Source organism: Melanerpes formicivorus, unplaced genomic scaffold (genome assembly GCF_026170545.1).
Source record: "Melanerpes formicivorus ecotype bairdi unplaced genomic scaffold, bMelFor1.0.p_v2 SCAF_177, whole genome shotgun sequence".
Classification (NCBI taxonomy): Eukaryota; Metazoa; Chordata; class Aves; order Piciformes; family Picidae; genus Melanerpes; species Melanerpes formicivorus.
Window position 1 is genome coordinate 159,939 of NW_027142529.1, and position 14,553 is coordinate 174,491.

The following is a 14,553-nucleotide window of genomic DNA, read 5'->3' on the forward strand; positions in this document are numbered from 1 at the left end:
GAGAGTATTTCATTGTCTGGAGCTCCTCACAGGAGCCCTGAGCAGCATCCAGGCTCCCACAGGCAGCACATCCTTGAAGAGGTTGAAACAGGACCTGGGAGTGCTGGGGGGCAGCAAGCTCTGCATGGGACAGCAATGTGCCCTGGGGGCCAAGAAGGCCAAGGGGGTCCTGGGGGGCATTCAGGGGAGTGTGTCCAGCAGAGCCAGGGAGGTTCTCCTCCCCCTCTACTCTGCCCTGCTGAGACCCCACCTGGAATATTGCATCCAGCTCTGGGCTCCCCAGGTCAGGAGGGACAGGGACTGCTAGAGAGAGTCCAAGGGAGGGCTGCAAGGCTGCTGAAGGGACTGCAGCACTGCCTGGGGAGGAGAGGCTGAGAGCCCTGGGGCTGTTGAGTCTGGAGAGGAGAAGGCTGAGAGGGATCTGATCAATGGCTATCAAGAGCTGAGGGCTGGGGGTCAGGAAGGAAGGGACAGGGACAGCCTCTGCTCACTGTGCCCTGGGATAGGCCAAGGGGCAATGGATGGAAACTGCAGCACAGGAGGTTGGGGATGAAAGAAGAGAGCCCTTTGGTTTCAACTTCCCCCTGTGAAGATGAGTCTGATCCACAGAGGCTAAGAAGAAGAGCCCCAGAGCCCCTGCAATGATGGTAGAGAGGGGGAAGCCAGACTAGAGCCCAGGCCAGGAGGAATGGCCTGGCCCAGGCAACCCCCGAGGGAGCCCCAGCCCCAGGGTCCCCCAAGGGGAGGGAAAAAGCAGCCAGAAAAGGTCTGAAGAACCAAAAACCAAACCTTTAGTGAACAACACAAACAGAAGGGGGAACCGCGCCGCAGAGGGGAGGGGACAGGGCCGGGAACCGCGAAGTGGGGTAGGGGGAACCGAGCTGCAAAAAGGGACGGGGCCGGGACGCTGCGGACGGGACGGGGCCGGGGCCAGGGAAGCCGCGGACGGGGACCGGGGTGGGGACCGGGGCAGGGACGGCGCGGACGGGGACCGGGGGCAGGGGCGCGGCGGACGAGACGGGGGCAGGAACAGGGGGCAGGGACGGCGCGGACGGGACGGGACCAGGGACCGGGACGGCGCGGACGCGATGGGACCAGGGACGGGGGCAGGGACGGCGCGGACGCGACGGGACCAGGGACGGGGGCAGGGACGGCGCGGACGCGACGGGACCAGGGACCGGGGCAGGGACGGCGCGGACGCGACGGGACCAGGGACCGGGGCAGGGACGGCGCGGACGCGACGGGACCAGGGACCGGGGCAGGGACGGCGCGGACGCGACGGGACCAGGGACCGGGGCAGGGACGGCGCGGACGCGACGGGACCAGGGACCGGGGCAGGGACGGCGCGGACGCGACGGGACCAGGGACCGGGGCAGGGACACGGCGGACGCGACGGGACCAGGGACCGGGGCAGGGACACGGCGGACGCGACGGGACCAGGGACCGGGACGGGATGGGGACCGGGGGCAGGGACGCCGCCGACGGGACCTCCAGCTTGGGCTGGGGTCCTGGCTGCTGAAGTTTTCACTGGATGGGGGCTGGAAGGAGAGAGGTTGCTGCCGAAGCCTGGGAGCACTCTGGGGCTCCTCTTGCTGCACTGCCGTTCACAGGGCCTGAAGGATGCTCCGGGGCTGCAGAGAGAGGAGAGAAGGGCATCAGGCAGCTCTGGGGCACAAGCAGCAAACGCAGCTCCCCTCCTGAGGCACACCCAGGCACTGGCACCTCCCTGCTCTCCCGCCCTCCCCCCAGCACCAACCATGCCCCTGCCAGGGCTTTGCCTCGCAGCTGGCACAGGGCTGGCACAGCAGCAGGCTGCAGGCTGCCGCGGGGCAGGGCTCACTCCTGGCTGAGTGGTTCCCAGGGCAGCCTCACCTGGGCTGCAGAGGACAGGGCAGCTCTGTTCCTGCTCTGGAGTTCCACTGCCCACTCTCCGGGGGGCAAAGGGCTCTGGGAAAGGCAAAGAGGCCATTGGCACCCAGCCAGGCTCAGGGCAGAGGCCACAGGCAAGGTGCAGCTGCAGCCATGGGGCAGGGCCCACACTGGGGAGCACAGGCAGCTGCTGGCAGCTCTCTCACCTCTCAGCTGCCTCCTGCTTCAGGGCAGAGGCTTTGCAGTCCACAGGGAGCCTGGGCACAGAGGGTGTCCGTGGGGCACAGGCCAGCTTGCAGGGCCTGCAGGCAGGGCAGAGATGGTTAGTGCCAGGGGGGATCCTGTCTGCCCCTGGCACGGGGCTGGGAGGCACCTGGGTGCTGCGTGGCTCCCTCCCTGGGGGCCAGGGGTCGCACTCGCACCGTGACGGCCACGGCGCCCTCCTGGGGGGAGGGACCAGCACCATGGCGGCGACGACGACGCAGGGCTGAGGGCACTGCCCCTGGGGTCCGCACAGCACCGCTCCAAGGACAGCACTGGCTGAAGAACACAGCTCCGGGCTCCAACGTCCTGAGGGCGCACTCTCGGGAGAAAAAAAGGTCAGGCAGGGAGGGGAAGCGGCGGAGGGGGAGCCGCAGGCTGGAGAAAGCCTGGACACCCCCAGCCCCCCACCCGGGACCCTGCTCCCACAGCCCCCCTGTGGTAACTCCCACCGGTACCCCCGAGAGCTGCCCTTCCAATACCCTCCAGCCCTACAGGTTCCCAGCGTCTGCAAGGATCCTACATCACCCTGGGGTCCCCACAGCCACCCTAACGCTCCTACAACCGCCCCGGGACGCCCCCGCATCCAGAGCCCTGATCCCTGATCCCCAACCCCCTCCCCACGCCCACATCCCCGGCCTCTAGCCCTCCCCGGCGCCCTCCCCAGCTTCCCCCCAGCGCTGCCACCGCCGCCTCCAGCACTCCCTGCCTCCCCCAGCCCCCGCTCCCCGCAGCCGTCCCCATCCCTCTGCCTCGCCGCTCCCGGGGCCCCAGCGCTACTCACCGCCGCCTGCGCCGCAGGGCTTCAAACGCTGCCGCCGGACACGCCCCCTGCGCTCACTGGCCGGTGTCCGAACGCAGCCCCCCATTGGCTCTCGAACGCCGACAGCCCCGCCCCCTCCCGCCCGCGCAGAGCACCATGGGAGCCGTAGGCCGCCGGGGCCCGGCCGCCATCTTTGCCCTCAGCCCCAGCCCTGCCCTGGCAGCTTCTCCTCCCAGCTCCCTGCCGGCAGCTCCGGCCCCGACCAGCCCCCGCGGCCAGCCCAGCGCCGCCTGCCCCTCAGCAGCGCTGAGAAGCCAGCACCGGGCACCCACCAGGGCCCGCACGGGGCACGCCCAGGGCTGTCCACACCTCCCCAGGGGCTCTGCTCTCTCACCCGGGGCTGGAGGCACTCTGGGGCTGCTCCTGCTGCGCTGCTGCTCAGAGGGCCTGAAGGATGCTCTGGGGCTGCAGAGAGAGGAGAGAAGGGCAGCAGGCAGCGCCGGGCACACCCAGGCCCTGGCAGATACCTGCTCTATTGCCCTCCCCCAGCACCAACCATCCCCATGGCAGGGCTCTGCTCCAGCTGGCACGGGGCTGGCACAGCAGCAGGCTGCAGCCACCCCCAGCACCAACCATCCCCATGGCAGGGCTGTGCCTCCAGCTGGCACGGGGCTGGCACAGCAGCAGGCTGCAGCCACCCCCCAGCACCAACCATCCCCATGGCAGGGCTGTGCCTCCAGCTGGCACGGGGCTGGCACAGCAGCAGGCTGCAGCCACCCCCCAGCACCAACCATCCCCATGGCAGGGCTGTGCCTCCAGCTGGCACGGGGCTGGCACAGCAGCAGGCTGCAGCCACCCCCCAGCACCAACCATCCCCATGGCAGGGCTCTGCTCCAGCTGGCACGGGGCTGGCACAGCAGCAGGCTGCAGCCACCCCCCAGCACCAACCATCCCCATGGCAGGGCTCTGCTCCAGCTGGCACGGGGCTGGCACAGCAGCAGGCTGCAGCCACCCCCCAGCACCAACCATCCCCATGGCAGGGCTGTGCCTCCAGCTGGCACGGGGCTGGCACAGCAGCAGGCTGCAGCCACCCCCCAGCACCAACCATCCCCATGGCAGGGCTCTGCTCCAGCTGGCACGGGGCTGGCACAGCAGCAGGGCTCACTCCCAGGGCAGCCTCACCTGGGCTGCAGAGGCCTTGGCAGCTCGCTGCCTGCTGCGCAGCTGGGGGATGCGGCTCCGCTGTCCACCCCCGGGGGGGCAAAGGGCTCTGAGGGAGGCAAAGAGGCCATTGGCACCCAGGCAGGCTCGGGGCAGAGGGCACTGGCAAGGTGCAGCTGCAGCCATGGGGCAGGGCCCACAGTGGGGAGCACAGGCAGCTGCTGGCAGCTCTCTCACCTCTCAGCTGCCTTCTGCTTCAGGGCAGAGGCTCTGCAGCCCACAGGCAGCCTGGGCACAGAGGGTGTCCGTGGGGCACAGGCCAGCTTGCAGGGCCTGCAGGCAGGGCAGAGATGGTTAGTGCCAGGGGGGATCCTGACTGCCCCTGGCACGGGGCTGGGCCCTGCCCTGTCCCCATTTCCAGCTCTCCTCACTCTGAGCTATTTGCAGAGCCCCAGAAGCAAGGAGGTCTCCCTGGGGGTGTCCTGCACCACCAGGGCCAGGTGGGGCTCAGCCTCTGCACAGCCACAGGGCTCCAGAAGAGCCAGAGCCTCTTTGCTGCACCAGCCAAAAGCCACCCCAAAGATGCCCAGGCCCCCAAGGGCACAGCCCTGACCCCCAGTGCCAGCAGAGCAGATGCCCAACCTGCTCCCAGCCAGCACTCCTGAAGCAATCTGGAGGATGCTCCAGGGCCAAAGGGAGGAGCAGGAGCAGGAAAAGCTTCCCTTGGAATGCTCTCTGCCCTGTGCAGCCGTGCCCAGGTGAGCTCAGCCTGTGCCTGCTGGCCAAGTGCCTCCTGCCCACCCTCTGCCCTCCACAGAGCTGCAGCCATCCCCACAGGAGGCACCCAGCCATGGAGGGCAGGATCCCCAAAGCCACAGGGAAGGCCCCAGGGCAGCACTCACTTGGGCACCGAGAGGGCATCCTGCTTGTGCTGCCAGCCTGGGGGCTCCAGGCCCCTGCAGCCCAAGGGCTCAGGGCTGCTGCCTGAGGCTGGCAGCCTGCAGACCTGGTAGGTGACATTGAGCTCATGGCTCCTGGCAGCAGCTGCAGCCCTGGGGCAGAGAGAGACAGAGCCAAGGAGCAGTCAGGGGCTGAACCTCAGCCCCTGGCACCCAAGACAGGCTCAGCACCACCAGCAGCACCTCTGAGCCCCCTCCTCAGCTGGGGCACAGCCTGGGGGGAGCTCTGGGCCAGGCAAGCTTTGAGGCAGAGCTCATCCCTGGGGCAGCTACGTGCAGGAGGAGGGGGCACACACTGTGCCAGGGCAAGTGGCACACAGGGGGGCCTTCTGCTTGGCTTTTTCTCTTCAGCAACCCCTGCCCAGGTGAGCTCAGCCCACTGCTGCCCACCCCCCAGCCCTGTGCCCCCTGCCCACCCTCCCTCCCCACAGAGCCGCAGCCACCCCCCCAGGAGGCACCCAGGGGGTCCCCAACCCCGCAGGGAGGGCCCCAGGGCGGCACTCACTTGGGCACCGAGAGGGCATCCTGCTGCCGGAGGAGGTCCTGGCTGGGGGGCTCCAGGCCCCTGCAGCCCGGGGGCCCAGGGCTGGCTGAGGCTGGCAGCCTGCACACCTGGTAGGTGCCATCCAGGTCAGAGCCTGGGGGCAGGGCACAGCCCTGGGGAGCTGCCAGCGGCGCCAGGGGCAGGCGGCTCCGGGAGAGCCTCTCCGGGCACAGGCTGGAGCCGCAGGGCCAGGCTGGCAGCGCCACAGGGGCTGGGGGGGCTGCAGCCGGGGGGCAGGGGCTGGGGGGGCTCTGTGCCGCCCTGGCAGCCTCTGCCGGCTGCCCACTCGGCCGCCGGCGTTTGGGCCGCGGGGAGAGGCTGCAGGCAGAGGCCGGCTGGGCAGGAGTTGGCATCTCAGGGGACCTCCTCCTCTTCCCGATGGGGCTGAGGGCCAGCAGCCTGGCACTGCTGAGCGCAGCCAGGTGCTGCCAGCCTGGCAGGGGAGAGCTGGTCACGGGGGCGCCAGGCACAGCCACGCAGCTCTCGGCTGGAGGAGCAGAGCAGAGACCGAGTCAGCTCCCTGGCTGCAGCTCCCAGGCCCTCCCCCCCTGCCCCCCACCCCCCTCAGCTCTTTGCTGGGACTGCCCCAAACCACACCAAGCCCAAGAGCCAGCACCAACCATCCTGGGCCCAGAGCAAGTGCCCCGTGGCAGGGCCTGGCCTGTGCCCAGCAGCAGCCTCTGCAGAGCCAGGCTCTGCTGCTGGCCTCATGCATGGGCACCGAGGATGAGGAGGAAGAGCTCAGCCCTGCCCAGACACAGGCTGCCAGCAGCCAGGCCACAGCTGGGCTGAGCGGGGCAGATGCAGCCCAGAGCGGTCACCCACAGGAGATAAAGGCAGGCTCAGACCCCACTGGGTGCCAGGGCAGGAGAAACTTCTGCCCCTGCCCTGTGCCCACAGCTGGCAGCTGCCCCCCACCACCCCCCAGCCCTGCAGCAGAGCCTGGGACAGAGGAGAGAGAGGGCACCAACCTGGATCCTCAGCAGCACTGCCCTGCTGGCTCCTCTGGGCTGGGCTGGCCCTGCTGGCCTCTGCAGCCCTCCCTGGGGAGGAGGCCTGCTCCTGGCTGGCAGCAGCCTCCTGAGGGGCCAGGGGCTGCAGTGCCTCAGAGGCCACAGCAGCAGCAAGGAAGCTGCCAGCCTGGGGCAGGGACTGCTGCTCTGGGGAGGAGCTCCTGGCAGCAGCTGCAGCCCTGGGGCAGAGAGAGACAGAGCCAAGGAGCAGTCAGGGGCTGAACCTCAGCCCCTGGCACCCAAGACAGGCTCAGCACCACCAGCAGCACCTCTGAGCCCCCTCCTCAGCTGGGGCACAGCCTGGGGGGAGCTCTGGGCCAGGCAAGCTTTGAGACTGAGGGGTGCCCAGGCTGGCACTGCAGGACCTGAGCTGGGAGATCACCTGTGGGCTGCAGGGCACCCAACAGCAGCCCCAGAGCTGTGCTGGGCCTCAGGCACACAGCACAGGCAGCCTCCCTCGGGAGACCTTCCCCCTGCCAGGACATTGGGGCACAGACAGCAGCAGGTGGTGCCAGGGCAGCACCTCAGGGAGCAGAGGCAGCAGCAGAGCCCTGGGGGAGGCAGCTCCAGGCCTGGCAAGAGGCACTGAAGGCTCTCAGCTGCTGTGCCTGGAAACCTTCCCTGCTGACCCTTCCAGGGGAGCTTCTCCCCTGGGACTGGCTCTCTAGGAGCCAAATCCCACCTCAGAGGGCAGGCACTGCTCTGTAAGCCAAGGCCTGGGCCCTCCCCCACCTCCAGCACCCTCAGGGGGCTGCACACCACAGGAAGGTTGAAACTCTCTGAGCAGCCAGGAGCAAGTGGCACAGGGAGGGGGCACAAGGACACTCACCCCTCTGGCTGGCTGGCAGTCAAGCCCTGCAGGAGGGGGGCTGCTTCCTTCGCTTCCTGCTGCACATCTGCCTGCTGGATGGCTGGGGCAGACCTTTCCTCTGCAGCCTGCAGCAAGCCCCCAGAGCAGCATCAGGCCAGAGCTGAGCTGAGCCTGGGCCCCCAGCTGCCCCTTCCCTGCCAGGCTCAGAGCTTTCTCCAGCACTCCACAGCCCAGCACCTGCTGAGCCCAGACCTCCCAGAGCAGCTCAGCTCCTGCCCTCTCCCAGCCTGCCCAGTGCAGCCCAGCAAGGTACCTGAGCTGGGTCCCATCACCAGGCCAAGCCCTCCTCTCACCTCCTCCAAGGCCAGCTGCAAGGCAGCAGGACACCCAGCTGCCAGCTCCTGCTGCTCTCCAGCACTCTCCCCACCAGGGAGCTCCAGGCACGCCTCGGGCACAGCCTCCTCCACCCTACACAAGTCACAGCAGCAGCCCCTGAGCCAGGGAAGAGCCTCTGGGGAAGTCATCCCTTGGCCTACCAAGGTTTGGGATGGAGCCAAGGGCAGCTTTGGCCTTTGTCCCCCAGCTCTGGGGGCTGCCAGGCTCCTCACTCCAGCTGGGCAGCGGAGAGGCTGTGGCACAGCAGCAGAGCAGCTCAGCTGCGTCCTGGCAGCCACTTGGGCTGCAGCCAGCAGCCAAACTCTGCAAGCTCCTGGCCCTGGGGGACCCCAAGGTGCCAGCCCAGGCTCCCTCCCTCCTGCCCAGCAGCCTCACCTGGGCAGCTCCAAGGGGCTGGAGCCGAGGGCAGGCAGCGGCTCTGGCGCCTGGCTCTGTGCCCCGCGGGCAGCATCCTCATAGGCACGGAGCTTGGCCTGCAGCTCTGCCACCTGTGAGCAAGGGGCAGCCCTGGCTCAGAGCATGCCCTGAGCCCCAGCAGCTCAGCAGGCTGGGTGCCAGGCAAAGCAGAGCCGCAGACAGAGCCCAGCCCTGCCCCCGGCAGCTCACCTCCGCTCTCAGCTGCGCACACAGCACAAGGTACGGACAGACGTGGGAGTCCGGGCTCGGCAGGTTGCTCTTGAGCTGCGGGGAGAGGGAGGAGCGGAGCTGAGAGCAGCACCGGGACAGCTCCTTCCCCTCCGCTGAGGCGGCAGCGGGGCAGCTCCTCAGCCTGCCCTGGGCTGGTGGGGCCCGAGGGGCTGCAGCTGACTCTGAGAGGGGCTCCAGAGGCAGCCCGGCTGCAGCAGGGAGGCGGCAGGGAGGCAGCAGCCCGCAGCAGCCTGCCCCAGGCTCCTTCCCAGCCAGCCCCAGCAGCTGCCGGCCGCGGGGCGAGGTGCTCACCGAGACCTGGATCTCCTTGGCCCTGCTGGCATACTTGAGGGTGTTGAGGGTGTCCTGGCAGCAGAGCGGCGAGGGGCTGAGGGCAGCCAGCATCAGGGTGCGGCAGTTGCCGCCGATGGAGTCCTTCAGCAGCCGCGTCAGCTTGCTGTCCCGGTACGGGACGTGGCTCTGCTTGCCCTGCCCGGCACAGCGAGGCTCCGCTCAGGGGCTGGCCCTCGGCTCCCAGCCCCGGCCAGGCCCAGCCCACGGCAGCTCTGCCGTGGGGACGGCGCTCAGGGCCCCTCAGCGGCAGCCTCACCTTGGCCCCAGCCAGCGCCTGGATGACGCTGAGCAGGGCCAGCAGCGAGCGGTTGATGCTGGCTCCCTCCCGCAGCCGCTCGCCGCTGGTCTTGGCCACCGCGGCTCGCTCCGAGCCGGCCAGGTCGACCAAGCTCATCTTGGCCACCCGCACGGCCCCAGCGAGGCCCTCGGCGCGGTCCTGCTGCTTCACGTAGACCTGGCAGGGCACACAGAGGGCAGGCTGCAGCTCCGCAGGGCGCTCGGGCTCGCCGCTCGCAGCCGCGGCAGCAGCCCTGGCACGCCGGCCCTGGCACAGCATCGCCGCCTGCCCCCCTCCGGGCAGCGGTGCCAAGGGCTGCCCCAAGCACCACCCCTCACCTGCAGCACGGCGTGGGAGCGGGAGGAGGAGGCGTTGGCATCGGTGGGATGCTGCGTGCGGTTCCTGCTGCCCCCGAGCAGCATCTGCAGGAGCTGCTCTGCCGAGCTGGGCTGGCGGGGAGCAGGCAGAGGGCAGGGATCAGCGCAGCCCCGGCACGGGCACCGAGCGCCCACAGGCTGAGGCCTCCTGCGCCCCTGCAGGGCTCCTCTGGCCTCGGGCTCAGCGATGCTGCCAGCCGGCACCCACCCAGCCGGCACCCCCGGGGCCCCGCAGCCCCTGCCCCGGGGCCCCGCAGCCCTCCCCTCCCCCTCCAGCTCCCCCGGTCCCAGCTGGCACCCCTGGGGCGGGCACAGCGCTGCCCACACCTTGTGCCTGCTTCCACCCCCACCTGCTGGATGGAGAGGCCCTGAACCACAGCTCCTCTCTCAGGATCCTCCCGGATGGGCAGAGGGCCCTTGGGCTCCAGCAGGTCACGGATCTGCTCGTTGTAGACCTGCAGCAGGCAGCTCCAGCTCAGGATGAGGCTTGGGGCCCCAGAGGGCAGCAGGCAGAGGAGCTTGGGACCCCAGGGCCTGCTGCCCACCCAACAGCACCTCTGGCACCTGCCGCCAGCAGGAGCAGCTGAAGGTGCCCTAAGGCAGGGGACAGCTCAGGAGGCTTCAGCAGCCAGGCACTGAGCCACTGCTCCTCCAAAGGCCTTGCAGCCAGGAAGCCCTCATTGCCCTGTGGCCCCCAGCTCCAGAGGGGGCAGGCCAGCAGCACCAGCCCAGCAGCCTGGCCAGGGGCAGCCTGCTTCCAGTCTGGGGCTGCCCTGGGCACAGCTGGCAGCACAGGGGTAGCCCTGGCACTACAAGCCCAGACCTTGGAGGTGGTGGCCTGGCAGCAGGAGGGGCACAGCTGGGCACAGCCTACCTCCAGGTAGGAGACCAGGACCTCGCAGCTCTTCTGCTCCTGCCTGGCCTCCAGCCTCCTGAACAGCTCCTCCATGGTGAGGTAGATGATGCCAGGGCTGTTCTCCGAGCCCAGCATGGTGTAGGTTTTCCCTGCTCCGGTTGCTCCGTAGGCAAACACTGGGAGGAGAAAGGGAGGAGCCCTGAGAGCAGCCTCCATCGACAGCAGCACTGGGGGAATGCTGCCAGCTCTGCCTCAGCTGGGGACACAGCCCCAAACCCAGCTCCTGCTGTGGGGCACTGCTGCCTCCCACTCACATCCTGTCCAGCAGGGCCCCCGGGGCCCTCTGCACCAGCCTGCTGCCCAGCCTGCACAGGGCTCCCAGCTGATGCCACCCCACAGGCAGGACTCCACACTCATCTGGGCTTGTCTCTGCTCTCCTCTTGCTGGCCTGGGCCCTGCCTGCCCCCAGAGCCCTCGGATGACATCTCCAGGCCAGCACTGGCCCTGTCCCGGCCACACTTGTCACGGCCCCAGCTTGGTGCCAACAACAAGGTCAAGGCTTTCTCTTTCTGCAGAGCCGCTGCGTCCCCACTGCTGCCACAGCCGCTCAGGGCTTCTGGAACCAACCCCCAGCTCTGCTGAGCCCACCCAGAGCAGGGGCAGATGGGCAGGAGCTCCTGCAAGGGCCAGAGCAGGCTGCTAGGGCTCACCAGAGCAGTTGTAGCCGTCGAGGAGAGTATCGACCATCTGGCGGGTGGTGTGCTGGAACACCTCCTCCTGGGTGGCCTGCTCAGCAAAAACCCGGTCGAAGAGGAACTTCTGATGTTTGCCTGGGTTCTTGCCGCGGCCAGCAGGCAGCACACCGCCGGAGGCACCAGCAGTCCCCTCAGGGTCGAACAGGAGGGTGTGATGGTCGACCACCCTCAGCAGCGGGTGCTGCGCGGCTCCCTCGCCGGGGGCCGGGGGTCGCACTCGCACCATGACGGTCACAGTGCCCTCCTGGGGGGCAGGGGCCGCCGCCATGGCGGCGGCGGCGACGAAGGTGACACACGGCTCAGGGCACTCCCCTTAGGGTTCGCACAGCACCGCCACAAGAAAAGCACCGCTCGAAGGAAAGCGCCGGCTGAAGAACACCGAAGAACACAGCTCTGGGCTCGAAAGTCCTGAGAGTGCACTCTGAGAGGAGACAACAAGGGTCAGGCGGGGAGGGGAAGCGGCGGAGGGGGAGCCTGAGGCTGGAGAAAGCCTTTACCTCTCGAGCCCGGAGCCTGCTCCCGAGCCCTGCCTGCCCTAACCGCCGCCGCTGCCGCCGGGGCTGCCGTTACACCCCCCCAGCCCTGCGCCTTCTCCCCGTCCGGAAGGAGCCTGCATCCCCTGCGGGTCCTCACAACCGCCCCAACGCTCCGACCCCACCGCGGGTCCCCAGAGCCCTTCCACAGCCTCAGCCGCGATCCACCGGCCCCGGCCCCGCCACGCTCCCCCGGACCCGCAACGCTCCACAGCCTCGGTCCCGCAACGCTCCCCCCGGCCCCGCAACGCACCCCCGGCCCCGGCCCCGCAACGCACCCCCGGCCCCGGCCCCGCAACGCACCCCCGGCCCCGGCCCCGCAACGCACCCCCGGCCCCGCAACGCTCCACAGCCTCGGTCCCGCAACGCACCCCCGGCCCCGGCCCCGCAACGCACCCCCGGCCCCGGCTCCGCAACGCTCCCCCCGGCCCCCGGCCCCGCCACGCTCCCCCCGGCCCCGGCCCCCGCCACGCTCCCCCGGCCCCGGCTCCGCAATGCTCCCCCCGGCCCCGGCCCCGCAACGCACCCCCGGCCCCGCAACGCTCCACAGCCTCGGTCCCGCAACGCACCCCCCGGCCCCGGCCCCACCACGCTCCCCCGGCCCCGGCCCCGCCACGCTCCCCCGGCCCCGGCCCCGCCACGCTCCCCCGGCCCCGGCCCCGCAACGCTCCCCCGGCCCCGGCCCCGCAACGCTCCCCCCGGCCCCGGCCCCGCCACGCTCCCCCGGCCCCGGCCCCGCCACGCACCCCCGGCCCCGGCCCCGCAATGCAACGCTCCCCCGGGCCCGGCTCCGGCTCCGCAACGCTCCACATCCCCGGCCCCGCAACGCTCCCCCGGCCCCGCACCCAGCACTGCCCAGGGCGCTTCCACCGCCGCCTCCCGCAGCCCGCCGCAGCCCCGCAGCCCCCACAGGCTGCCCCTGACCTTGCAGGCTGTCCCGGATCCCGCAATCCTGCCTCAGCCCCGCAGCCCGCCTCAGCCCCGCGGAACCCGCAATCCTGCCTCAGCCCCGCAGTCCTCCCCTGCCTTTCCAGGCTGCCCCCGGGCCCCGCAGCCGTCCCCATCCCTCTCACTTAGCCCTTTGGGCCCCGGAGCTCCTCCTACCGCTGCTTCCACCGATGAGGGCTCAAACAGTCCCGCCGACCACGCCCCCTGCGCTCATTGGTCAATCGTCGAGCAGAGCCTCCCATTGGCTCTTCGGCAACGCGAGCCCCGCCCGCTCCCGCCCACGAGCCCCGCCCGCTGCCGGCCGCTCCGCCCGCGAGCCGCGGCCGCTCCGCGCAGTGCACCATGGGAGCTGTAGGCCGCCGGGGCCTGGCCGCCATCTTTGCCCTGAGGAGCCAGCCCCGGGCACCCCTCAGGGCCTGCAAGGGGTCCCCGGCCCCGGCCCCGGCCCCGGCCCCAGCGCTGCCCACACATCGCCAAGGGCTCTGCTCTCCGAGCCGGGGCACGGAGCACTCTGGGGCTCCTCTCGCTGCGCTGCCGCTCAGAGGGCCTGAAGGATGCTGCGGGGCTGCCGAGAGAGCAGAGAAGGGCAGGAGGCAGCGCTGGGCACAAGCAGCAAACGCAGCTCCGCTCCTGCCGGCTGCCGCAGTCCCTGTCCCGAGCAGAGGCTTTGCTTCAGAGGGCAGCTGGCGATCAGCTGCTTAACCCAGCCCCACGCTGGCACCGAGCTCCTTGCCCAGCTGCTGCTCGTGGGGCAGGAGTTGCAGTAGGGAACCAGAGAGCTGCAGGGCAGTGCTGAGAGGTTCTGCTCTTGAATCCTGCCCTGCAGGTACTGACCTGCTGCCCTGGCTCTGCTGCAGGCACCTGGTCCCCATCCTCACTCCCAGCCTGAGGCATAGATTGCTCTGCCTGCCCTGCTGCCTGCATCAGCTCTGTGCCTGCTGCCCGCCCCCGGGGGGCAAAGGGCTCTGAGGAAGGCAAAGAGGCCATTGGCACCCAGCCAGGCCCGGGACAGAGGCCTCCCTGCAGCCCCATGTCCCCTGGGTGCCAGCTCTGGGGACCCAGAGGCTCTGGGGAGCAGAGGGCTGGTGGCACTGAGGCTGCTGGATTGCCTTTCGTGCCCAGCCAGCTCTGTGCCCTGGGGGCTGTCCTGGGCCGCTGGCAGCAGTGCCAGGCAGGGCTTCTGCCCACACAGACACCTGCTCTGGGGCACCGAGGTACCCCACAAGTGGCACTTGGCATCCCCACCCTGCCCCCCAGGGACAGTGGCTGTGCCAGCCCCTGGGGTCAGGGCACCTCCAGCCCCACAGACTCCCTGAAGGCCCCCAGGGGGCACAGCCCTCACAGGGTAGGGGACAGTGTGGGGGCTTCGGGCTGCCCCTGAGCTGCCAAGCAGCTCCCCAGGGATTCCTCTTTGCCCAGCTCCTCCCCAGCCAGGATCCAAGCACAGAAAGTGTGGAGTCTCCTTCTCTGGAGCCTTTCCATCCCTGTCTGGATGTGTTCCTGTGGTTTGGCTGTGGTGCTTGGGGCTATGGTTGAGGGGTGACCCTTGCAGAGCAGGGTTCTGGGTTGGCCTTGGTGACCCTGAGGCTCTTTTGCAACCTGAGTGTTTCTGTGACTCTGTGACTGGCAGTGTGGAACCACAGCATCCCAGGTCTGTTGAGGGTGGAAGCAGCTCTGCTCCTTCTGATGTCATTAGAATACACAAACACAGCTCCTGGCCCACAGCTGCCCAGCTCCAAGGCAGACCATGCCTTGGGCCCAGACCCCACCTCAGGCACTCCTCCTTGGGCATGAGTGGAAGCCTTACTCTTGGGGGCAGGAGGGGGAGAAAGAGGAGGAGTTTGGACACAGGCAGGTGTGAAGCTGGTTATAACAGAGGTCTCCTTTTCAATGGGACAGGTTGCAAGAAGAAGAAGAAGAAGAGGCTGCCACAAGAAGGCAAAGAATACCCAGGAGGAAAGCTTTCCCCACCAGGATCCAGAGAAGATCAGAAGGAGCAGCAGGACTGCACCAGAGAGACAGCTTTGGACCCTCACAGTGGTGGTAGCC

The 14,553-nt window shown here is 69.4% G+C and overlaps 1 protein-coding gene, 3 long non-coding RNA genes and 1 pseudogene across 4 annotated transcripts; 1 reads left to right on the forward strand and 4 right to left on the reverse strand.

Moving 5' to 3' along the window:
* Positions 1 to 14,553, forward strand: part of LOC137457381 (zinc finger protein 585A-like) — a 285,768-nt pseudogene that overhangs the window by 56,869 nt on the left and 214,346 nt on the right.
* Positions 1,239 to 2,538, reverse strand: LOC137457398 (uncharacterized). The gene is made up of 4 exons (XR_010991241.1): positions 2,292 to 2,538; positions 2,076 to 2,171; positions 1,873 to 1,947; positions 1,239 to 1,631 (listed from the first exon to the last, which is right to left on the reverse strand). It is a non-coding gene; the product is annotated as an uncharacterized lncRNA (long non-coding RNA).
* Positions 3,035 to 4,381, reverse strand: LOC137457400 (uncharacterized). The gene is made up of 3 exons (XR_010991243.1): positions 4,292 to 4,381; positions 4,076 to 4,163; positions 3,035 to 3,358 (listed from the first exon to the last, which is right to left on the reverse strand). It is a non-coding gene; the product is annotated as an uncharacterized lncRNA (long non-coding RNA).
* Positions 5,662 to 7,446, reverse strand: LOC137457399 (uncharacterized). Its single transcript, XR_010991242.1, has 3 exons — positions 7,400 to 7,446; positions 6,529 to 6,749; positions 5,662 to 6,044 (listed from the first exon to the last, which is right to left on the reverse strand). It is a non-coding gene; the product is annotated as an uncharacterized lncRNA (long non-coding RNA).
* On the reverse strand, positions 7,450 to 11,291 carry LOC137457375 (kinesin-like protein KIF18B; the record flags this gene model as incomplete). The annotated part of the gene is made up of 10 exons (XM_068169276.1): positions 10,979 to 11,291; positions 10,287 to 10,444; positions 9,763 to 9,867; positions 9,374 to 9,484; positions 9,015 to 9,212; positions 8,717 to 8,893; positions 8,384 to 8,458; positions 8,153 to 8,265; positions 7,735 to 7,849; positions 7,450 to 7,506 (listed from the first exon to the last, which is right to left on the reverse strand). Coding segments are annotated over exons 1-10 (1,422 nt in total), but the record flags the coding sequence as incomplete, so codon positions are not given.